Source organism: Nesoenas mayeri (genome assembly GCF_963082525.1).
Source record: "Nesoenas mayeri genome assembly, chromosome: 3".
Classification (NCBI taxonomy): Eukaryota; Metazoa; Chordata; class Aves; order Columbiformes; family Columbidae; genus Nesoenas; species Nesoenas mayeri.
Window position 1 is genome coordinate 20,407,088 of NC_137544.1, and position 24,692 is coordinate 20,431,779.

General features: G+C 38.8%; 1 protein-coding gene across 1 annotated transcript in view; it reads right to left on the reverse strand.

Annotated features, from left to right (window-relative positions):
- The window catches only part of SNTG2 (syntrophin gamma 2), a gene marked incomplete at both ends in the record, with an annotated part of 249,420 nt that overhangs the window by 56,955 nt on the left and 167,773 nt on the right, over nucleotides 1–24,692 (reverse strand). Inside the window, 2 exons of the mRNA XM_080342144.1 lie at nucleotides 9,136–9,265; nucleotides 24,473–24,600. Coding sequence (XP_080198270.1) covers nucleotides 9,136–9,265; nucleotides 24,473–24,600 — 258 coding nt within the window. The remainder of the gene's footprint in view (nucleotides 1–9,135; nucleotides 9,266–24,472; nucleotides 24,601–24,692) is intronic.

The window sequence follows — 24,692 nt, forward strand, 5'->3', positions numbered from 1 at the left end:
TTAGGCTTTCCTTTTCGTTTACTCTGCAAGATAAAATTATGCATCTTTCTTTTTCCCCTCTGTTCAGATAACGAAAGAAATCTATCCTGATCCAACCTCATTCCTTTATGAAACACTATGTTGGACAGATCACAGAATCACACAGAATCACAGAATCGACTGGGTTGGAAAAGACCTCAGAGATCATCGAGTCCAACCCTTGGTCCTACTCTAGTCTGTTTACTAGATCATGGCACTAAGTGCCATGTCCAACCTCACTTTAAAAACCTCCAGGGACGGCGAGTCCACCACCTCCCTGGGCAGGCCGTTCCAATGCCTGACCACTCTCTCTGTAAAGAATTTCTTCCTAATATCCAGCCTAAATTTCCCCTGGCAGAGTTTAAGCCCATGCCCCCTTGTCCTATTGCTGACTGCCTGGGAGAAGAGACCAATCCCCACCTGGCTATAACTTCCCTTCAGATAGTTATAGAGAGTGATGAGCTCACCTCTGAGCCTCCTCTTCTCCAGACTAAACAACCCCAGCTCCCTCAGCCTCTCCCCATAGGTCTTGTGCTCAAGTCCCTTCACCAGTCTCGTTGCTCTTCTCTGGACCCACTCCAGCACTTCAATGTCTTTCCTGAACTGAGGGGCCCAGAACTGAACACAATACTCCAGGTGTGGCCTCATCAATGCAGAGTACAGGGGAAGGATCACTTCCCTTGTCCTGCTGACCACGCTATTTTTGATACAGGACAGGATACCGTTGGCCTTCTTGGCCACCTGGGCACACTGTTGGCTCATGTTGAGCTTCCTGTCAATTAGTACCCCCAGGTCCCTTTCTGCCTGACTGCTCTCCAGCCACTCTGTGCCCAGCCTGTAGCGCTGCAGGGGGTTGTTGTGGCCAAAGTGCAGCACCCGGCACTTGGCCTTATTGAACTTCATCCCATTGGAATCAGCCCACTTTTCCAGTCTATCCAGATCCTTCTGCAGAGCCCTCCTGCCTTCCAGCAGGTTGACACACCCTCCCAACTTGGTGTCGTCAGCAAATTTGCTGATGATGGTCTCAATCCCCTCATCTAAATCGTCAATAAAGATGTTAAACAGGACTGGACCCAACACTGACCCCTGGGGAACACCACTAGTGACTGGCCGCCAGCTGGATGCAGCCCCATTCACCAGCACTCTCTGGGCCTGACCCTCCAGCCAGTTCTTAACCCAGCAGAGAGTGCACTTGTCCAAGCCACGGGCTACCAGCTTTTGCAGGAGTATATCATGGGAGACAGTGTCAAAGGCCTTGCTGAAGTCCAGATAGACCACATCCACGGCTTTCCCCTCGTCCACCAGCTGAGTCACCTGATCATAAAAGGAGATCAGGTTGGTCAGACAGGACCTGCCCCTCCTAAACCCATGCTGGCTGGGTCTGATCCCTTGTCCATCCTGAAGGTGCTGTGTGATTCCATTCAGGATGATCTGCTCCATAACCCTGTCAGGCACCGAGGTCAGGCTGACAGGCCTGTAGTTACCAGGGTCAGCTTTGCAGCCCTTTTTGTGGACTGGGGTAACATTGGCCATTTTCCAATCATATGGGACCTCCCCAGTGAGCCAGGACTGTTGGAAGATGATGGAGAGCAGCTTGGCAAGTTCTTCTGCCAGCTCCCTCATCACCCTAGGATGAATCCCATCTGGTCCCATAGACTTGTGAGGATCCAGATGGCTCAGTAAATCACCAACTATTTCCTCCTGGAATACAAGGGGCCTGTTTGGCTTCCTATCTCTGTCAACCACCTCCAGAGGCCAGTTGTCCTGAGGGCTACCTGTCTTTCTGGTGAAAACTGAGGCAAAGTAGGTATTAAGTACCTCAGCTTTCTCCTCATCTTTGTTAACTATATTTGCCTCAAAGTCCAACAGAGAATGGAGGTTTTCCTTGCTCCTTCTTTTGTTATTAACATATTTAAAGAAGGACTTTTTATTATCCCTGACAGAATTGGCCAAATTAACCTCGAATTGCGCTTTTGTTTCCCTGATTTTTTTCCTGCATGATCTAGCTATTTCCATAAATTCTTCATAAGTAGCCAGCCCTTTTTTCCACAGTTGGTAAAGTCTCTTTTTATTTCTGATTTCCTTCAGAATCTCTCTGTTTAGCCAAGCCGGTTGTCTTCCCCGCCGGCTAGCCTTTCGGCACACTGGTATAGCCTGTACCTGTGCACTCAAAACCTCCTGCTTGAAGCATGATAATGAAGACTTCTGTTAATTTTGGTTTTTCTTTGGCATAGTTTGCACAGATGAGTGGTGAACAAACCCTGACAGATATTTCCTTCTTTAAGGTGAAACACTTATTTAAAGTGCAATATTATTAAATGTAGTAATGGTATGGAATCTAGGCAGAAAGAGATTAAGTGACTGGAAAGGCAGACTACCCTATTAGCAAGGATATAGGCTGTGAACTCTCCTGCAGTTGATAAGTACTTCCAAAGGATCTTGTTGTCAAAAAGCCTGTTTTACAACAAAAGAAAAGCTTGTGATAGAAGGCCAAAAGCTACAGCTATGCACAGGGAGAACTGGAATTGCCACAGGAAAAGAGTAGAAGAAATCCAAGGTTATCCCTTGTATCCTGGCTGTACCAGACTTTTAAGATCAAATCTGTGGATAACTTTGGAAACAGAGCATGTTTGCAGCAGTGCACCTCAGTAAATACGGCGATGCCATTGCCTGCTGTGGTGAGCTGACTGGCCAGCAGCTGAGCCCCACACAGCTGCTTACTCCCTTCCCTCTCCCAGCAGGAAGGGTGACAGTATAGGAAGAGCAAAAGCAAGAAAAAACATGGGTCAAGATAAAGAGAGCTTAGTAAGTGAAGGAAACAGGAAAAAAATGACTGATACAAAGGCCATCACTCACTGCCTCCCACAAGGAGACTGATACCCAACCAGTCTCCAAGCAACCGCCACTGTGGAAGACAACCCCCCACCTTCTTTGTCTGCTACATCACTTTTATTGCTGAGCACAATGTTATATGGCACAGAATATCTCTTTGATCAGTTTGGGTCAGGTATCCCAGCTGTGTTCCTTCCCAAATCCTTGTCCACACCTCCCTGGGTGGGGTGTGTCAGAGTGAGAAAGCGTTAAAGCCTTTATGCTGTGCAAGTACGGTTCAGCAGCAGCCAAAACACCGTTGTGTTATTAACCCTGCTGTAGCCGTAAATCCAAACCACAGCACTTTATGGCTGCTATGAAGAAAGCCACTTCCATGCCAGCCAGAGCCAGTACACCTGTAAGAGGCCAACAGGCTTTGTGTTATGCTAATGACACAGGCCTCAGGATGTGTCAGGGTTTGTCTGGTCTTTTCCTGGACTGTCTGGAGCTGTATCACAGCTTCTTTAGCTATAACATAAACATCTAATGACCATGAGACTATTGCCTATCTAGTTTTAGCAAAGTACAACTGTGGGATGTAATGATACATAAAAACTACACACACTTGTAGCTAATAGATGGCAATAACAAGTCATTATTCTACATAAAATGAATTATCTACAACCATAACAAATGTTCTTAGGACAACGTGATGTGGAGGAGTACAGGATGACAGCAGGAAGCTTGACTGTACGGACACGTTAATAGCAATGGTCAGGACTGTTGGAGATCACTAGTCAGTCTTAACCCATCATGGACCATCAAGGTTCCTTCTCCTCGATCTGCTCACTTTTGCAACCCATTTTAATTAAATTGTGTGGCCAAACAGTGCAGATGTGCTGGTGAGTCAGACAGCTGGCAGTGACTGAGGGTCAGGGGATGAGGCAGCCAGACCTGCTGGGAGCCTGAGACATCTGCCAGGCCTGGCTGTGACCTTGGGTAGAGCCCTGCCATGCTCCACATCACCTCCTTGCCACCCCAGAGGAAAAGGGACCACCACAACAGGGGTGGGTCACAGTCTGCTGGGACAGGCACTCGCACCACAGCACAGATGAGGACTGGTGATGAGGATGGAGCCAACATGCAGCTGCCAAGAAGAAGTGGGGCCCCCACCAATGTTCCTCACAGCTCTTGCACACAGCTCTGCCCACAGCAAATAAACAGGGCTGCCGGGGATCTTGTATCCTTTGACCTGCCTTTTTGGTTTAGTCAAACCACTTGAGCTCCCTATATGACAGGAAGAAGTTTTGTTATCCTACTATTATGTTCATATGTGCCTGGAAAAATGTCTGTGAGACTGGCCATGAAGTTTTTCTGCAGAGTGAGGGTAGAGTATTGTGAAGAGCACCCTCATAACCAGTCCAGATGCTCATCAGTAAGGGCAATGCTTTGGACTCCACAGCTCTCCACTGAGCAGTCTTAGCTCATTCCTTATTCAAAGCAGGGATGGCTGCAGCCCTGACGTAACTGTGGGGAGAGGAAAGATCTCTTTCTGCATCATATTACATCCATATGTCACAGGGCTGAGGAGATAATAGTACGCACTCCATTTCACCTGGCACCACATGTTCTCTACATGCCTCCCCAGCTGGTGCAAAGAGACAGGAATACAAATGGGATACACAACACCTTGCAGGCAGCACATGAGCTTTCAGCACTGCAGTACAGCAATGGGAGCTGGAGACAGCAGGGGAACTAAACCCAAAAACCTGGATCTGTAGGCAACTTGGAAAAGGAACTATTAAGCAATTGTAATTCCTATACTCTGTTCTAAATGAATATATACATGGCATTTAAAATCTAAATCTGAACACCTCTCAGGCTGGGATATCTCTCACTTAACTTGGGCAAGCCAAAAAAAAGAAGTACACCTACATTCTGATATATCTATATTCTCTGTCCACACAGCAGGGAGAGAGAAGGACCTTCTTGACAGGCACTTATTATTTTCCTTTTTTCTCGGTGGTAAGGTGATCCTAAGCAACTGCTTGCTGTTTGGCTAAACATAGGTGATGTGATTCCCACCCCCACTGACTTCCCTTTACAACTTCAATGGTTTGAACTGTGGTACTTTCAAATAGAAACTTTTGAATTTATAAAACAAAACAAAAAAAAGCAGCAACAAAGAAATATTATCATGTGTTTCCACCCTGGGAATAGAATTGTTTGTATAATCATTGAGGCAGTCAAGCTTGTGTACTGCTTCCTATAAACAATGATTTCATTTCCATCCACATGTACCACACATTCTGCGGTGTAAAGAAAGCAAGACCTTCTCAAACCTCTTTATTATATGCATATTCAAAGCTCATATTTCATAAATATCTCCCTATTCAAACAGAAATTTCACTCTACTCCTATACAGACTAACACTTAGATATATGTGTACATGAAGGCATAAAAGAAAGGGTTTACACAGTATGACATACACCATTAAAAAAGCTGTCAAAGGCATAAATATGATCCAGATTCATAATCTTGTTTTGGAGATGAATTTTAAATTTCTACCATCCTCCAATGAAATTGCTGGAATGATTTATAAAAATCATAAATCATGTTTGAAGTGGAACAACTACATCTTAGCTGGTTCTCTTACCTGCTTATGAAACACTCTTTTATTTGTGATTTTTTTTTTAATATCATTATTAGAACATACTGTGGAAAAAAATAAAACCTTGAGAAAATTATAAGAAACAAGCCCCTATAACGTAAATGAACTGTTAGCACTACTTTTAGGTGTTTCTACTGATGATGACTACATTAATGTTCAGTGTTATGTTTCAAAGAAAATAATTAAGATTCATAAGAAAGGATGAGCATATTTAATAGCTGGCTATCTGAATGGTACAAAACAGAGAGAAAAATATAAATTACTCCAAAGAACACTCTCCTAGAAAACCATCTCTAGCACAGCATTGCCATTCCAGTCTACAAAGAACCCTCTACCTCACCAAATTAAGAGTAGGAGCAAGAAGTACATGCAGATCAGCTTGTTCCCTGTGTTCCTTGTTTCGTCACGGCAGCTTCACTGCCAGTTTCTGTTCCCTCTCTCCCCTCAGTTTCTTCAACTGTACCTCCTTCTGCGAGGAAAGTGGTGTACAAAGAAATAAATGTGAGCTGCTGATTCATCTCTATTTTCTTCTGCCAAAGGTAAATGTGAAAAGCTTTGAAAATTCTGAGAAGATTGGTGATTGAATCACAAAGGAAGACAAGAGGGAAGTTTCACACTGGTAGAAAAGTATATGAAAAACAAGAATATGAACAGAGTGATGAATAATTTGGGGCAAGGGTCCTTAGAAGAAAAAGTAATCTATACTGCTTGTAAAGCTCACAGTTACTAAGAGATTTTTTGACCTAAGCATACAGACATGTATCAGTAAGGAGGGCTGAAAAAATATCCTCGCATCTTTCTCTATGTTGCAATATTCCCCATGCACCTCTGTCTTACAAGAACTAACTCTCTCCAGGCTAGTACCAGAATCACTATTTCTCATCTATGAAGGAACACTTTCTAGACAGGCTAACGTCCTTATGCAGTGATGACTTCTCACATCTTCACTATTAAAAGATGACTCCTCCTTTGCTCTTGATCCCCAGAGAATTTGCCTTTGCATAGAAGTTAGATGTTTCAGTACTTCAAAAGAGTACTCTGACATTAGCAGAAGTGTCACATTGTGGCAGAGTTATTTTTGTACTGCCTACATTAAGGTTGTCTTTTGGCATCAGCAGGAGATCTGACAAAGAACTGCCAGTTGCTGAATGAGACTGTATTAGGATAAAATAGCAAAATAAAATATGTTCGTGTAAAATGATATGTGAAAAACAGGGTGCACTGTAAGAAAACAATTAATGGAGGTCTTTAAGAACTAAAATTCTAAAAGAAATTATTAAAAATGGTATGCAAACATACAGAACAAAGGATGTATATAAGAATAACACGGATAGGCATAGATGAAGTAAGAATGACTAAGGTGCAGGTTTGATAAAGTCAAGAAACAAGTATCAGCACAAACAAAACCTAAAAATGTGTCAAAGTAAAAAGTGAACAATAGAAAGTATTTCTTAAATACTTAGTAACAGGTCAGGTAAGAAAGCTGACATAGTTTATGCCAGCTGTACCAGCAAAAAGGTCCATTGTGACCATGTATCTAGCAATTAATTTTAACTATAAAGATGATGGCATGGGGCAGAACAGGAAATGAATTGTTTAAATACTTGGAGATGCAATTGAACTCAAGAGTCAGCAAGCACTCAAGAAATTATAATAACCCATAAGCAGATAAGGGATAATCTGAAATAATCTCTGAACCAGTAGTGATTATTTTCAAGTACTTCTGGAGAACGGGGGATACATGCTACAGAAGTGGAGAAGTGCAGACACAGGAAAAAGCTCTTGAGAAATTACAGATCCATTCCCTAACGTCAATTTCAAAAATATGAGAAGAATCACTTTGTGAAATGATAGTATTAAGGTAATAAAAAGCATTCCAAATGGATTTTGAAGAAGCCTAATCCAAAGACCTTGCCCTGAGGGCTGTGGATGTCAATGAGCCTGTGTCCCTGGCTGCCTGGTGGCAGGAGGACTCTCCAGCGCCCACTGTGCGCTTCAGCTGCACCCCGGCCTCACAGTCCTGGGCTTAAAGAATAATTTGCAGTAAAAAGGATTCTATTACATCTCCTGTTCTGATGATCAGCAATTAAAATAACCTTTCAGGCTGCACACCTGACAAAACCTGTAAAGCATTAAGTCCAGCAATTTACTTGCTTCTCATATGATCTCTATAGAGTTCACTCTGTATCTCACCAAGGACACAAAATGTGAATTTATCATGACTGTTGTTTCTCAGACCCTTCCGTGGAACAGCTACTTCTATGAACACCAGATGGACTACTTTGTTTACAGAATTCGCTGTTGTGATAGATAACGCAGACAATCAATGCAAGTACTCAGTATATAATAAAATATTCCTGCAGATGGACCACAACACATTGAAGACACTATGGCAGGACACATGCTACTGCACATCATGCATTCAAAAAAACCAGTCTAGAGCCCTGTGACTAATAAAACCTGCTTGTGTTTATAGCCACTTTTTACTCTCTTATTCACCTATATTCTTAGAGTGGCTTTTTTTTTTTCAGTGGGTTTCTTTAGAAAGCAAAAGAATTTGGCTTAGTAAATATGCACTGGAATTGCTCTAAAAATATTACCATACACTTCTTTTCGCTGCACACAGAAGGAATTATGAAATTTCTTGAATAATTTACCTTGTTCTTTCTTAGAATTATCAAATAGTAAGACCTGGTACATGATGTAAATCACTAATAGAGAATAGAGAATATTTATAAAGAAAACATCATAAGCAAATACGTTCAGTTTTGTTAAAGACACTGCTTAAGCAATTGAATATTTAAAAAGGAATTAATGTAATAAATGAACTCTTGCGATCAAATGTGATTTAAGGAACTTCTGAAGACTAGAAAAATAAATTCCATTTCTAATCTATTTTGACCAAAGATTTATGCTGAAAACCAATACAAATTCTAAACAACATAATCTGAAGAACTAAGCAACAATTAACCTGGACTACAAAGTATAAATTCAAGTCATGCTACTAAATCATAAGTTATAAAAGAAGTTACAAACTGAACACATCTAAAAAGAAAAATATTAAAAACCTGCACAGGTAATTCTTCCAAGGATAGCTGTGCTCTTATGCTTTCAGCATTGATTTCTACCATTTCAAAAAGACTGAAATATATTTTCAATATTGCACATTATCAAATTTCCTATTTAACTTTATGATTCATTCCAGAATGTTCAATAGTTTTCAGCTGTTCTTTCTTGGAATAATAATGTGCTGTCCAAATAATCATTTTCTGTTTCTCCAGGGATTATTTACTACTTCTGCTTGTAATACCAAATGCTACTTACAAATTTACAGGAATAACTTAAAACAGCATAAGCACCTTTATATTTCTAGGGAGAAAGGTGGAACAATATGACCTTAAATAAATCAACTCCTAGACAACTTTCTGTTCTATAATAACACTGCAAGTCTTGATAACTTCCTGATGATTTTGATTGAGCAGACCACCTCTCCCTGATCTTCTCTTCCTCCTTTTTCTCCCCATAGACATGCTTTTGATATATTTTATCTTAAATGTGAATTATTTTCTACCCTTGGAAAATTAGAAATAATTTTACAATAGCATAGACAATAAAATATGCAGAAAGTAACATACATTTTGAAGTGTCAAATCACTGATGTTAGTTGATATTGCTCTCAGCCAGTCAGCACTCTCTTGGGCTGTATAAAACTGAAGTATCCCAGTACTAACTCCATCGAGTGCCAGCACTTCAAATGCATTAGATCTGCAGTAAGAAGAAATATATCCGTAAAGGAAGATATGTCAATTTTCTGAAACTGCCCAATATTTCTCAGTGTTCAAGTGATATTTGCACCTTTTGCCAAATATTGAATCTTAACTTTACAAATCAAAAGAAAGGCAACAAAAAGAAGGATAATAATGGGCAGTACCAGGAGTAACACATACAATAAGTTCTTTCTCTGTACCAGCATATATATGTGCTGACCATTTATTAATACTTCCCTCGAGTATACATATTATGTTTGAAATTACTGAACTTAAGGTTGTGTATTCAGGAAGTATGCATCAGACCTTTTTGAACAAACAGAACTTTTTTTAAACCAAAATGAGTATTTTCTTTATTGCATTTTGGTTTCATTTACTAGGAATGTATTAAGTTGCAAAGTACTGCCTTCCCTAGCTCTAATTTAATACTTTTCCACATAACATTCTAAGCAATGTTTCCTTTAAGCTCTTTTATGACACAGGAATTTGAAAAATGTACTTCCAAGTTTCTTTAAATAATTTTTGAATGTAGAGACTTTTCTCAAAACAGCATTGACCCATACTAACGTGCAATCACATTTTATTCACCTTTTTATGCATCTTTTACGTGTTTATTCTGCAAATGCTTATGCTTTCCTTACTATCTGTGGGAAGTTAAGCACTGTGTATGTACCTCTGAAATCCCCCACATTTGCATGCTGGTGGGATATGCTTTTTAACTATGAGATTTTTCAATAGGAACATCAAAAGCTCATTACGTAATTGCATGGAAGTACACTGGTCTAAATTTTAAATGTGACATGCAGCATTTTCAGCAACTGAAATTCAGAAAGCTACATAGATTATTTCAGTGCCCAAGAATGTAATGAGAATTATATTTGAGTCATATAATATTGTGGAAAGCAATTACCTGAATGATTGTGCATATGTTTGCTTTGAATATAATTTGGAGAATATCACTGCTACCTTTTACATTTATAAATTAGATATTTATACTTACATGCTATATTGCTTTCTTTTTGGTACTAACCTTGAAGAAAGCAAACTACTGAATCAAGTATACTGCTCTGTGAAATTACTGGGTCTTCCTGGGATTCTCTGATGTAGGTGAAGTCTTCTGTTGTTTAATTTATGATGTATGTCAACATGAGCATTCAAAATGACACATAGAGGTTAATAGGCAGTTATTCATTCATGACTTACTGAAAAAGTTATTAACCTAACATTTGTCATTTGTAGGGAGTTTGATGGTGAACATGAATACTGAACTCTATATACTTGCTAAAAAAGGTCATATAAAATACCCATCACACCATATTAACAAGACTATGTATCCTAATAGATATTTATATATACATTAATTGATATGGTTTACTGTTAAAAGAGCCATAAAGTGTTATACTTGGAGTTTGCAAGAATAACATTCTTAGTCTGAAGACTGAAATATATATCAGCTGATTCTCCTGTTTTCCTTTTCATGATTGACTTATCATGGTAACTACTGACACCTGATGGCAATGGTAAAATTCTGTGTCACTTTTAGTAAATCTGTTTCACCTCTTCAGAAAGAAATAAAAGGTCAAAACAAATCCTTTAATTGTTTTCAAGTAAACCAAGTGAAATAATCACCTCTCAAGCATACTGTTCTTTTTACCTCAGGCTCTGACAAAGACCCCAAGAGTGCTGTAATAGAATGACTTATGGTATGATCTCTTCAACACCCCACTGAGACAGTGAAGATCTGTCATCCCCCATGCACTGAATTGCAGTGGAGCATGGAAACTGACTTAATTCGGTGCTGTGAAGAGAAGCCATTCACAATGCGTAATTTAGGTATCTAATTCCAATATCAAAGCTAAGATGCTAGAGTCCTTACATAGACAGAGAGGACAATCTGGAGCTTTTAACAGAGCCAAGAAATAGTACGTGCTCTTCACAGAAGCCACAGGGAGACTAGACACTAAGTCGGCTTCAGTAAATGCATAAAGGCTTGCAGTGTGAATGCCTTATCCTAGTGGCACAAAAGTGGCTGATGAAAGATCACAGAAGAGAACTTCTAAGCTAATAACTAATGCAACCAACACAGGCAATCAAGTTTTATAATAAAAATTAACCAATCTTTTATCATTTGAAACATGGTGCTGGCAATAGTGCAGATTACACTCAAAGTCCTGTTGTCCTTTACTTTGTTATAATAAAATATGGTGATCAGTTACAAAAGACAGTTAACAAGATTCCACAAATGCATATAGAGATCTGAACAATTCACTGACAGGATATTGGCACAGAATCAAACAGGGTGTGAGGCAAGTCCTCTAGCCTAGCCTCCTCACTAACTGATTTAAAATACAAATCTCTTTTCCACAGGAAGACCAAAACTGGCCGCAGTATTTTAGATGCAGGTATTTCAGATGTGGCCTCAGAAATGCAAAGCAGAGGAGATCAGCCAGTTCCCTGCAGCCGATGCAGCCCCATATGTGGTTACCCTCCATCAGCAACTGTGCCTATCACTGACTGAAGCTCAACGTGGTGTCCACCAAGATCCCCCAGCCCTTCCTTTCCTGCAGGGCTGTCCCCTTGCCCTGCAGACTCACACCAGGACAACCCTCCCCAGGAGCTCTGTCTGTTTCAAGGTGACTGATGTGTGGCCGCACTGCCTGGCACAGGAGACCTTTTGGGCACCAGTGTCCCTACTGTGCTGACTCAGTTTTACCAGGGAGCACTTCAGTGCACTAAATGAAATAGGAAAAGAAAGGACCAGTGTGTATAAGGCTACAAAGTAAAAATAAATATCCAAACTAAAAAGCTTAACAACATGAATGCTGAGGCTTTTGTCTTAAGTGAAACAAGCAATGCAAGCACCAAGACAGGTCTGGAATTCAGGAGAAAATAAATTCTAGGGGCTTGAATGCCATGCCTTTCTCCATTTCCTGAAAACACAGAAAAGTAAAATTGAAGAAGCACAACTAAGCACCTATTCCTGTTGGCTGACAAGGATGAGCTCTCCATTTAATACTAAAGAGCAAGTCTGGGAGGTCTCAAGATGCTTTGAAGTCATCTCATCACAACAAAATAAGATGACATCTTAGATTTCTTTTTTTTTTTTTTTTCTCTTAGGCTGCAAACCCATTTTAAAATGCAGTTAGAGGAAATTCCCATCTCTTCTACTCCTGCTGTTACTGTACTATTGCAACTAGAACTAGAAATCAGTGTTTGCTCCTCCTAAATTCTAGATATTTGGGCTAAGTTACTCTCACATTTCTTATTATTTTCAGATCTGTCTCCCAATCTGTAACTATGTTTCCCGCAAGCATTTACACTAAGGAGCATGAGGCACTGCCTTCTATGCTCAGCTTCTTTCTATCTCACTTTTATGGTGAAATGACTAATGGACCTGAATTCCTGGTCTCTTTTGGGTTTTGTTCACTGCATTAATTTAATAAAATAAACACTGTCTCTGTGAGAATGGCAGTCAGAATAACAGATGGGCATTAGTAGACTTAAGTTCTCTTCCTGACATTGACACTTTTAAACAAGTAATATTAATTAAAATTAATACAGCACGTTTTGCTGTACAAGCAAGTTAGCTAATACAGAGGTGTTAAATCTAAAGACTTCTCTAAGTGAAAAATGTATTTTCAGTGCCTGTTGAAATGGAAAAGCTGAATTTTTACTTTGTTTGAAACTAAGAATTTCAGCAAAATATATTTTAAGATTTTCTGTATCTGCATGTGAAATCATCTTTTCATCAGGGTTATTTCAATGTTTTATAGTATTTCCTGAATGAAAACTTAGATGCTTGTTTGAGAGCCACTGTTTCACCTGAAGTTCACTACTGTGCTGATAGAGACAAACAGATTTGATAAGCTTTGCATCTTCCCAGGTCCTAAATCAGCGTTTCTTCCTGTTTATACAATTAGTTGACATCTCACTTCAGTTTTTGTTGCTTTTCTTACAACATTTTCTAGTGTCTTGCTTATAGTATTTTATGGCCCTCTTGCTAGAATTAATTTAGCCTGAAGTTTGTGGACTATGGGTGGATCTGAATGGAAATTAAAAAAAAAAATAAAAAAATCTGAATTATGTAATCTCTTTGAATTTCTGTGTTAAAAATAATGGGATTTTGTTCTGTAAATGACATACAGCCTCTTATCTTAAAAATGTTCAGATTTGCTTTTATAGTTGGATTATTAACAAAACTATGTGGCTAAAAATATATCAATGTATTAAACATAAACTTGGATTGCATTTCATGTTTGGGTTTGGTTGATTTTCTATTAAACTTGGTATTGTGCCTTAATGTGTCTTAATGATGTCTTCAGAGCTGATTTGATATGTCAATGGCAACAACCTACAATATAATATGTAAGTGTCTCTAGGAATATTTTGACAAAGGTAAAATGGCTAACAAAATTTATATCTGGATAATAATTATTGGACAATCTGCCACTGTAATACCAGTTCAGGTTCATGTTCAAACTCCATAAGTCTTTTGACAGGAGGAGAGTCTATATCTTACAACAACAAATCTCTGTCACGACTAAAGAGATCATCAATATTATTACATTTAAATTATATACAACAGATGACTTTTTCAAGATGTTCAGTTCTCCATGTGATTGAAATATCCAATTTATACTGTCTATGAAATTCAGACATGTTTGTTAGGGAAGAATAGATGTCTATGTGGGTCTTATATGTAGTAATGTGGTGGATTTCTTTGAAACCTAAATACCTTCTGCCTTCAAAGAGCAATATAGCTTTATTATTATTATACAATGCAAATCAGTTTTTGCTTTGTTTTGTTTTCCCATAACACTCATCTGTAGATATGTATATCTTGAACAAACAGGTATTTTGTAAAACAGTGATAAAGCTGAGTAATGAGCATCACAGACTCCTAACATATCCAGCTTGCTCCAGAATTTTTTTTTCTTTTTCGGTGTCAAAGTTAGTGGGAAACAAGTAGGTCTTCTGTTGAAACTTCAGGCTATTTATCCTGAGACATTTATTGAAGATATCTAGTGGCAGAGACTTACTGAACTAATTCCAGTGGATTAGAATTTAGTATTTTGTCAGTAAGCAGAAGAACAGACAAAATAAGTCTCAGCTTCTCTAGAAACAAATAAACAGAAAGTAATAATACTTTGAACTCAATGCTAATATTAATATGAACAATTTTCTGAGATTAATAAGCTGTTTATCTTTTTGTGGGGTGAGATTTATTCTGCCTTTTTGTCTGCTTGCTGGCAATATGTCATGGCATGGCCTACCATTCTGTCTTCTAAGGGATGCTATTTACTAAAACATGAGTGAACGTGTCAAATCAGTTTTCCAGAGCAACACGTTATCTTTGGCAGAAAGCAGAAATGGTTCCCGATTATGCACATCCTAAAAAGAGACCACTTAATTTTTGCCTTTGTACTTAGTTGCAGTACAGATTTTAAAACCAGAAGATAAATATTGTAAGGATGAAGATTCAAAAAATAAACCAGCTCACTCTCCTTATGTTGGCTTCACGCTGCTGAACAGAATTAAGATGACGTGTTTAAGAATAGGAATATATTGCCCTGGAGCACAAAGAAACAGCCATTTCCTTAGTTTTCATGTCACTGATTTTTGATACACTTTTAGACTGCAAGTATATTGCATCCAAACGTATGTCTAATTTCTAGTCAAAACAATTTGCATCACTTCTCACATAAGGAACAGCTACTAAATTGGTCCCAGTCTCAAAGAATCACTATTTAATGCTGATTTTTATACTAAGTGTGTGGCATGTCTCCTGCCTAGCTTGATTTTTCTCTGATTTAGCATCTTATTCCAGCCAAGGGTAAGTCAATCTCTTATTGTGGAGGGATCTGCAGAATACCTGGTCACCTCTTCAGTATCTTTATGTTTACAACCTATGAAGCAGATCTCATCCTATGATCTGCATTTACCTGATCACTTGCAACACATTTTTACATCTTGCATTGAGCAGAACTACAACAAACATGCCGGAAACATTTATTTTAATGATGCTTTTAAACACACATAGCAGTTTTCGGGCAGTCCTTAAAAAATTGTACATAGTACAGGTTTTTTAGAAAAACCCATTGACTGCATGGCTTATTCTGTTTACATATCACCGGAACAATGTAGTAAAAACCAAAAAATTGTCCCCTGTGCCTCATATCCTAAACACATAATAAAGTCCTTTCTGGAGTGCTTTAAAGATCAACAAATTAACAATGAAGGTTACAGAATGGACTCCCATACAGGCAGATGCTAAGCCAGTTATAGTACTTTGTAACTATAGTAAAAAAACTCGATACATGTAGTAGAAATCACAAAACATTGTCCACGGTGAAATATATCAATTTTATTGCAAGGCTATCAGGTCTAAAAGCCTTTGAAAAAGAATGTCACTTTTCAACTCTATGCAGAATAGGAAAAAAAAAAAAAAAGTTGAAGTTCCTTAAAGCACCAAAGGAAACCACAGTTGCCAAATCCTAAAATACTACAGCTAAGAACAGGAACAACAAGTGACACTGCAATACCTTTCGAGAAAACAAAAACTTTCCAACAGAAAATTTTACATTTAACTTGAATAACCAGAATTGTACATAGATTCTAGATGGGCATTAGCAGTGACTGTATAGTGATTTTAATGCTTCTTATTTCTGGAAGGTGTTTCTCCTGTTGTACTCTAAAATATCTATTTCTCCATTGTAAGTCTGCAGGACAGTGATGTTTCAGAGCTGTTCTCTGCTGAACTGCTGTACCAAGGCTCTGCCTTCCTCAGCTGCCATCTACCAAAAGGCTCCAATAATGTCCATCCCCCTGCACTTTGTGCTATTGTGTTGCCTCCCATTTCCAATAGTTTCACTCTTTCATAACATATTCTGCTCCTCTTCTGTACTGATGATACTGATTCTGCCACCAATAATTTTAATTAGTGTGCTGTTTTCTGCATCATCAATCAAATAGCCCTTACGTGCCCCTATTAATACCCCTCCAAACCTATACTTTCTTTTTCATCTTTTATCAGATGTTAATCTCTCTGCCACTGTCTCCCACTCTATTACTCCGAATCCGTTTGACTGTGATATCTTTCAGGTACACAATTGTTTTCTTACCTTCATAATTGTTACTGAAAACTGTGAGCAAATACTCATTCAGTTTTTGTAACTCAGAGATACTGTCTTTAACGTCTATATATTTCTCAAAATTTCTATTCAATTTCTTTCCTTCCAATTTATTTATCTGACTACATGCATTTTGATAATTTACTGAGAGACTAAAATGGAAAAACAGAATCCTTCAGAAAGATTCTGTTAAGGAATCAGTGAGACAATTTAAATAAAACAAAAAAAACCCCCAAAATTTTAAAATCACAAAATACTCTGTAGTAACCGAAATAGCCAGAATACCAAGAAATAGAAAATAATACCTAAATCTAATTAAGTTGTTTTGTAATTGGGATCATAGGTATATGGCTTATAGCCACTGGTTCTGAATTACTTCCAGTCCATTCATTTCAACAATTAAATTTCCATCTTCCAAAAAGCTATTTTTTTTCAGTCTGTAAACTCATAATATTAAATAGGTTATTTTACCTTCACTTAAAGCTCCACTCAATAAAGAAAATAAGAATGATTATACAGTACTTTCAGTAACTGCCGTAAGGACTGAAAATACTTATCTATACATTTTTCCAAATAAGGATTCAGACATTCTGTAAGAAACACCAAAGATTATAAATTAATGAACTACATTCTCTAACTTCTATAAGACTTCTATCTTTACTTTTCTGTCTTAAAAGTAAAAAGACTTCAAACTATGCCATGAACTGCAACTCCTTTGCATGAGAGACTTACTGATCTCATTATTTCTCTGTCAAACATACATCACATTTCGTGACCAACTCGATCCTCAACAGTGAAAAAAGGTTTCCATCACCAGCTAGCAGGTAAAAGCATTCACAGTATTCACTGTATGTATTATCGTACTTTTTACAGAGAAAAATCACATTAATGGATGACGAGATGTGTAAAATGATAGAAGTAGTGGTGCTATATTATAAAGGCAAGTGAATTAAAAAGTTCCTGAATTAATAAGTAATCAAAAAGACTAATTGGCATGCTGCACAGAAATATTCAGATAGACTCCAATCACATCGACAATATGAAACACACTAATTAAAGATGATTTTGGTAGTCAATATATTTCTCTTCCACTTTCCTAACTTCTGAAGATACAACTGGAAAGATCCTGCACTAAGAAGAAGAGGAACATGTATTTATTGTTTCTTATCTTTCCTTTATTTTTTTTTCTTTTGTGATACGGACAAACACATTTCACAGCCCCACTCTGCAGTATTTTCATTCAGTCCTCTTAATGTGTAAGGAAGGAAATAATCTATGCCATTCTCTCTCACTTCTGCTAATATCGATGGTGCTGACAAAATCTAAAATAAATGAAAAATACACTCTTGTATCATTAAGTCACCAGTTAAGACTTCCTGGTAAATATAAAATGAAAAGCCAAAGTAAACTCCCTTCTCTTATAATGAAAAAAGTAATAACAATCAAACAGACACATGTATTCTTGGCCATCTCATGACATAAGAGTTAAAAGCATGTCCCTTGTTGCAAAGTTACTGGAAAACTCAAATGAAGTCCTGAGGAATTTAAACAGCATAGTTTAAACACAAAGAAAGTAATATAGTCTAATCTGATTACATTACATGAGATTTGATCTAAACCACATTAAAAGTATACCACAGTCTAACAGACAACTTTAGCTATATAACATGTTTGTAAGTGAAAAAATGGTCAAAAATATTGAGCAAGATGCTGACACACTATACATTGTCATACTCTATTTTTTACACTAAATGCAACAAAACGATGTCTTTCAGTAACTTATCAGACTCTGTTCGACCTTATGACATTTTTCTAGTCTTTCATAAGGTTATCTGAAAGTTGGATCTTATTGACAGCACCAGAAAAAAGAATGCTGCAAATATTAAACAATGTTGAATTTGATGGAGAAGAAAAGCAAATGAGGTCAGAGAGGCCATCCAGACCAGCTGAGAGCAGCTCACCACATCGGAACAGCAAGAGTAGCTGGACTTACTACACAAAGAATATACAATACTATATATTAAAACAATCAGTCTGTGATTGATTTTAGCAAAAAAAGTATGCTAAGTCTACTGCAGTCAACTGCAAGAATTTCATAGGTGAAAAAGCTGTTTTTTTCTATCAGGGAAAAGGACTGAAGAAAGCAGAATGTGTATTATTTGTGAGTGGACAGACAGCAAAATAATCATATGAGGCTTCAATATCCTTTCCCACACCATAACATTTTGCACAGTTACAAGGGGATAGGAATGACAAAAAACAAAGTTATAACTTTGGTGAAAAGAATGATAGAGACCTCTTCAAATGTAATTCAGGTAAGGAGTAGGGGAAAAGGCCTTTCATACAGTCCATCTAGCTGAAGAGATGGCACACAGCTGTGTGTGTGACACTGCAGAAGATGGTTCCAATACTTCAGCAACACAGACTTAAAAAGTAATCTGGTTGTTCTGGTGCCAGTGCACCTTCTCAAGACCAACTGCAATAACTTAAAGCAGGGGTGTCAAACTCATTTTCACTGAGGGCCACATGAGCCTCACAGCTGTAGCAGTAGTTACATTTATACAGTCCTAAAATTACATTTGGCCCTTTGAAGGAAACCGTGAGGCTGATGTGGCCCCGAGTGAAAATGAATTTGATGCCCCTGACTTAGAGGATAATATATAATGAGGCGTAGCAACAAAACAAAGTTATGACAAAGACCAAGAGGAAGACAAAAAGTTACAAGGATGACATAGAAAATTCAAGGACTCAATGCTGAAAAGGCAGGCATGCTGCGTACCACTGTACACAGATAGGCTCCAAGACGATAAAGCAAAGGAAGCAATATTTGGGTCACTTAAGCAAACTTTGGGTCAACAGAACTTGGTTCTTACGGATGACTTCAACTACCCAGACATTCGTTGTAAAAATAATACAGCAGCTCACGTCCTCCAGCAAGTTCCTGGAATGTGTAGATGATTGCTTCCTCATACAAATGTTAAATCTACCAACCAGGAATGAGGCACTGCTGGACTTACTATTCACAAATCAAGAAAACCTGCTTTGTAATATCTCGGGTTAGTGATAACCTTGGCTACAGTGATCACAGTATTGTGGAGTTTGGGATCCCGCTAAGTACACAGAGGATTAATACTAAGACAAAGGTTTTTGATTTTAAAAGAGCAAACTTCAGCTCATTCAGGGCTCAGTTGGTAGGACTTCTGTGGGAAGCTTGAATGGACAATGAGGGAGCCAGTGAGTGCTAGGAGTTTTTCAAGAACACTCTCCTGGAAACACAAAACCAGATTATCTCCTTTAAAGGTAAGGGAAGTAGGCAGAGCAAGAGACCCCCTTGGCTTTACTGTAAGCTTCTGAATCTGCTCAAAGGTAAAAGAGAAGTGTACTAGAGGTGGAAAGGCACACTAGTACCTGTTGAGAACTACAAGGGTGTACAAGTACTACAAGAACTACATCATTGCCACGGTGTGTAGAGATGCAGTTTGGAAAGTAAATGCTGACCGTGAATTGAAATCGGCTAGAGATGTCGAAAACCACAGGGAAGGGTGCTTCAAGTATATAAACAACATGCAGAAACAGAAGGAAAATATTGTCCTGCTGTTAAACAGCAGAGGTGAATTAGTCACCAAGAATGTTACAAAGGCTTTATTCACCTCTGTCTTTACTAGCACTGCTGGGCCCCAGACCATGGGAAGAGAAATCCAGGATGATGCTAACGCAGACCCATCATCAGTGAAGGAAGAGTTGGTATGTGAACTGCTACAGCACCTCGACCCCTACAAATTGATGTGCCCTGACAAAATCCACCCAAGGGTGTTAAGAGAGCTGGCTGACGGCATTGCAAGGCCACCATCCATCATGTCTGAGAAGTCATGGAGATCGAGGGACATGCCAGGAGACTGGAAGAAGGCTAATGACACCTACAGCTACAAGAAGGGCTTAAAGGAAGATCCAGGAAATTTTAGGCCCATCGGTCATAACTTCACTTCCTAAGAAAGCTATGGAATGAATCCTCCTGGAGCCTATCACAAGGTAGTTGAAGCATGTGACTGGGAAAAACAGTAAAGATTCACGAGGAGCAAATCATGTTTGACAAATCTGATCACCTGCTACAACAAAATAACCTGCTCAGTTGATGTGGGGCAAGTGGTGGACATCGTCTTCCTGGATTTCTCCAAGGCTTTTGATATAGTTTCCCACAGCCTCCTCCTAGAGAAACTGATGCATCATAGTCTAGACAAGTTGCCTCTGTGGTGAGTGGGGAACTGGCTGACAGGCCATACCCAGAGGGTGATGATAAATAGCTCTTTTCAAACTGACAATCTGTCATGAGTGGGGACCCCCAGGGATTGATATTCTGCTCAATGCTGTTTACTATCTCCATAAGTGATCCAGATGATGGGATCAGGTGTAATACTGATTAAGTTTGACAATGACACCAAACTAAGTGGGGAAGTGGACACTTCAGAAGGGAAAGCCATCCAGCAGGAGGACCTGGATAGGATGGATGAGTGGGTTAATGAGAACCTTATGGCTGGGATCTACCTGGTTCGGGAGCAGCTCTGTGGAAAGGGACCTGGGGTTCCTGGTGGACAACAAGCTCAACGAGTGAACAGTGTGCTGCTGCAACAAAGAAGGCCAACAAGATGCTGTGCTGCATTGGCAAGTGCACCAACAGTAGGGACAAAGTCATTATCCCACTCTACTCAGTGCCTGTCAGGCCACATCTGGAATACTGTGTTCAGTTTTGGTCCCTGCTATACAAAAAATATGTGGACAGGCTGAAGAGGGTCCAGAGGAGGGTCACAAAGATGATCAAAGGACTAGGAAGCCTTCCAAATGAGGTCAGGCTGAGAGAACTGGGCTTGTTCAGCCTTGAGAAAAGAAGGCTTAGAGGAGACCTCATCACCATGTTCCAGTATTTAAAGAGTGGCTACAGTGAAGATGGAGACTCCCTGTTTACAAGGAGTCACATCAAAAGACGAAGGGTAATGGGTACAAGTTACTCTTGGAGAGATTCCAATTGGACACAAGAGGAAAACTTTCACAATGAAAACAATCAGCCATTGGAATAAACTCCCCAGGGAAATAGCGGATTCCCCAACAATGCCCACCTTTAAGATTTGGCTGGACAGGGTGCTAGGCCAAGAAAGGGTGGACCAGATGATCCTTGAAGTCCCTTCCAACCTGGTATTCTACGATTCTATCATTCTATGATTGTATGATTCTATGATTCAAGTAAATATTCAGAGAATGGCAAAACTGGAAAATTAGTCAGCAGGATGCATGAAACATTCAGGGGAATTTCCATGAGCTCATTCAAATGGCTTTAGACTGATGGCTGAAACGTGAAAGAGAGTGAAGATGTGTAGATATGGTTGAAAGGAGGATTGTTATCTAGATTGATGTCACCATTTATACTTGTAATTGCTTGTAGGTTTTATTCGTACAACACAGACACTCGACTTCAGAGAGCAATTACTGAAGAAAAATGTTGGAATATATGTTTATACAAGCGTGGAGAAATGTAAAAGAAAGGATAAAAGTGGGACAACAGCAAGGATAAGTACACATATTTCAGAGGGGGAGAGAATAAGGTAAGAGTAGTCTGACATCCCTCAGGCAAAAATAAACACCTTTAGTAAGAATATGGGAAACACCTTATCCACAGTTAATCTCAAGGTGGTACTCCTTTAACACTTATACAGATATTCTTCTTAGTTTACCAAAAGAAGCAAGGAACATTTAGTAGAACTAAAGTATCATGGGATGGTGATAGGCTTTATGGAACAATTTCATCTTTTTTAGTGCTTATAACAAAAAGGAGAAAAAAAAAAACAAAAACAAAACAACCAAAAAACAGTAATAAAGGAGTGCTATGTATACTAGATATACATGGGAATATAATGCATCACAAGATAACATGTCTCTCCAAGACTGAAACTCAAAGCACTAAGCTCCTCAATCCTCACAAGAAAAATATATCTGTGATGGGTTGATCCTGGGCCAGCAGCTAAGCATCCACGCTGCCATTCATTCCCGCACTGCTCTCCGGAGAGAATAGAAAGAACAAGAAAACTGGTGGGTTGAAATAAAGACAATTTGATAAGTAAAGGGAAGAGAGGGAAAAAACAAACAAACAAACAAACAACAAACCAACCCACAACAAAACAAACGATGCGAACGCAACCACTCACCATCTCCCACAAGCAGAACGATGCCCAGCCAGTCTCCAAGCAATGGCGAGCTCCCCCATACCCCCTCTTCTCAGATTTTAGTGATGAACATAATGTTACATGGCATGGAATATCCCTTTGGCCAGTTTGAGTCACCTGCTCCAGATATGTCCCCTCCCAAGTTCTTGCTCACTCCAGCCTACTCCTTGAGTAGAAGCAGAGCATGAAAAAGAGAAAGCCTTGACATTGTGCAAGAGCTGCTCAGCAACAACCGAAACACTGTTGTGTTACTAACATTGCTTTAGCCACAAACTAAGGCACAGCACCATATGGGCTGCTATGAAGAAAACTACCTCCATCTCAGCCAGACCCAGTACAATATCAGAAGGTGTTTTACTTTAAAGTATTCTCAGAATGCACATGCTGCTTTTTTGAGACCTGGAAGTCCTTGGGATTACTCCATCTAATGCATAGTGTGCACAAAACAGAAGGGAAACTGCTTCAGACTGTCAGCATGATTGCTGAACTCAGAGGTTTAAATGTTCTCTCTTCTTCCACTTATCCTTTAAATTTAAGAACATTGATGATAAGTTGATGATGAGTTGATGTCTACATGTGCACACAGGAGAACTTCTAAACTTTGAACGGCTGGAGACCTGTGATAGACTGGGAAGGGCTGGACCACATGAACTGGTAACTTGCAGCAGGGAGGAGGAAGGTGGTGGAGGAAGTGATGAGAGACTAAATAAAGTGGAATTAAGATTTCAGACAAAGACTGCAGAAGAACCTAAAACTTTTCTGGACAGGTTATTATTATTCATCTGTGATGTTTTAACACAAAGTCTGAGAGAGGAGTTGCCAGCTGATTTAGGAGACTAATTGCTCTAAGTTAAAAGCAGCACAACTGTCATAATATAAAAAAAAATGTTTTTCAGTTCATTATCAGAAAACAGGTCACAAATCTGGCAGACTTCAGGAAAGGTACATAAATTAATTTCTGGTACCTCCTGGTAGCAGGTGATCTGTATAGCTGATGCTTCAATAGAGATTCCAGTTCACTTATTAATGAAACTTAGAAGCAAACAAGTACAGGGAAACACATAAAGAAAATGGAAAATAACAACAGTGAATAAACTCCTGTTGTCATACATATGGAGAACTGTGGACTACTTGGACTACAACTACTGGCAGATTTGAAGCAGTCCTACCACACGTAATGGTTTGCAGAAAAAAGCTGATGCATGGTGCAAAGTGTTAAAACTTTCTCAAGCACATTATTTATAGAAGCTTTATTAAACTTCATTTTTGCTTTCAGATTTCCTGAAGTCCAGGACAACTACCTCTGACACCCTATTCTATAGCTACTTGATGAACCATTACTTAGGTATCTGCCTGCAAAAAGATTCTAGGATCTAGGTACAGTATTTTGTATCATATGCTTGCAAAAATCTCTTGCTAGTATGAGTTTCTATAAGACAGTAATAGGCAGCATAGTCATTATGATTGTGGACTGTGTTATCATTTGTAAAGTAGCAGGAGAGTTAATTGACAATATTAGAATTTGGGAATATAGAAGTATTCCATTATAGATACGGAATGAAATGTAGTATATAAAAATTAATTCAAATAACGCCAAGCTTAACCTCTGTACTAGCTGCTGATGCTAACTGAATTCCCAAGATCCAACAGATTATAGAAATGTGTTTATAGGAGCTATATTTATTGTCCTTTTTTACTTTATCTTTGGTAATCGTAATTCATCTCAAAAGAAGATGGACTGCATAGCATTTAATAAGAAGACTTTCATATCTCCACTCAAAGAATTTTTATATAGCCAACACTCCACAGCAAACTATTAGGTACAGCTAGCTAACCCAGTGCTTCCCGTTTTCATTTACAAACCTTAATTTATCTGTTCCAGCTTTGTACCTCGAGATTCGAGCCATAGACAGAGGAACTGATAAGGTGTCTAGCCAGTGCTTCTCATATTTTGGTTCATTAGCTATGGGTGAAGAAGGTGATGATGGAGCCTGTACAGAATAAATGAGAATCAGTAAGTGCAGTGTATCAGACAATATAGTGAAAAAACCATGAATATGCATCTCTTGTCTCAGAAGTGAAT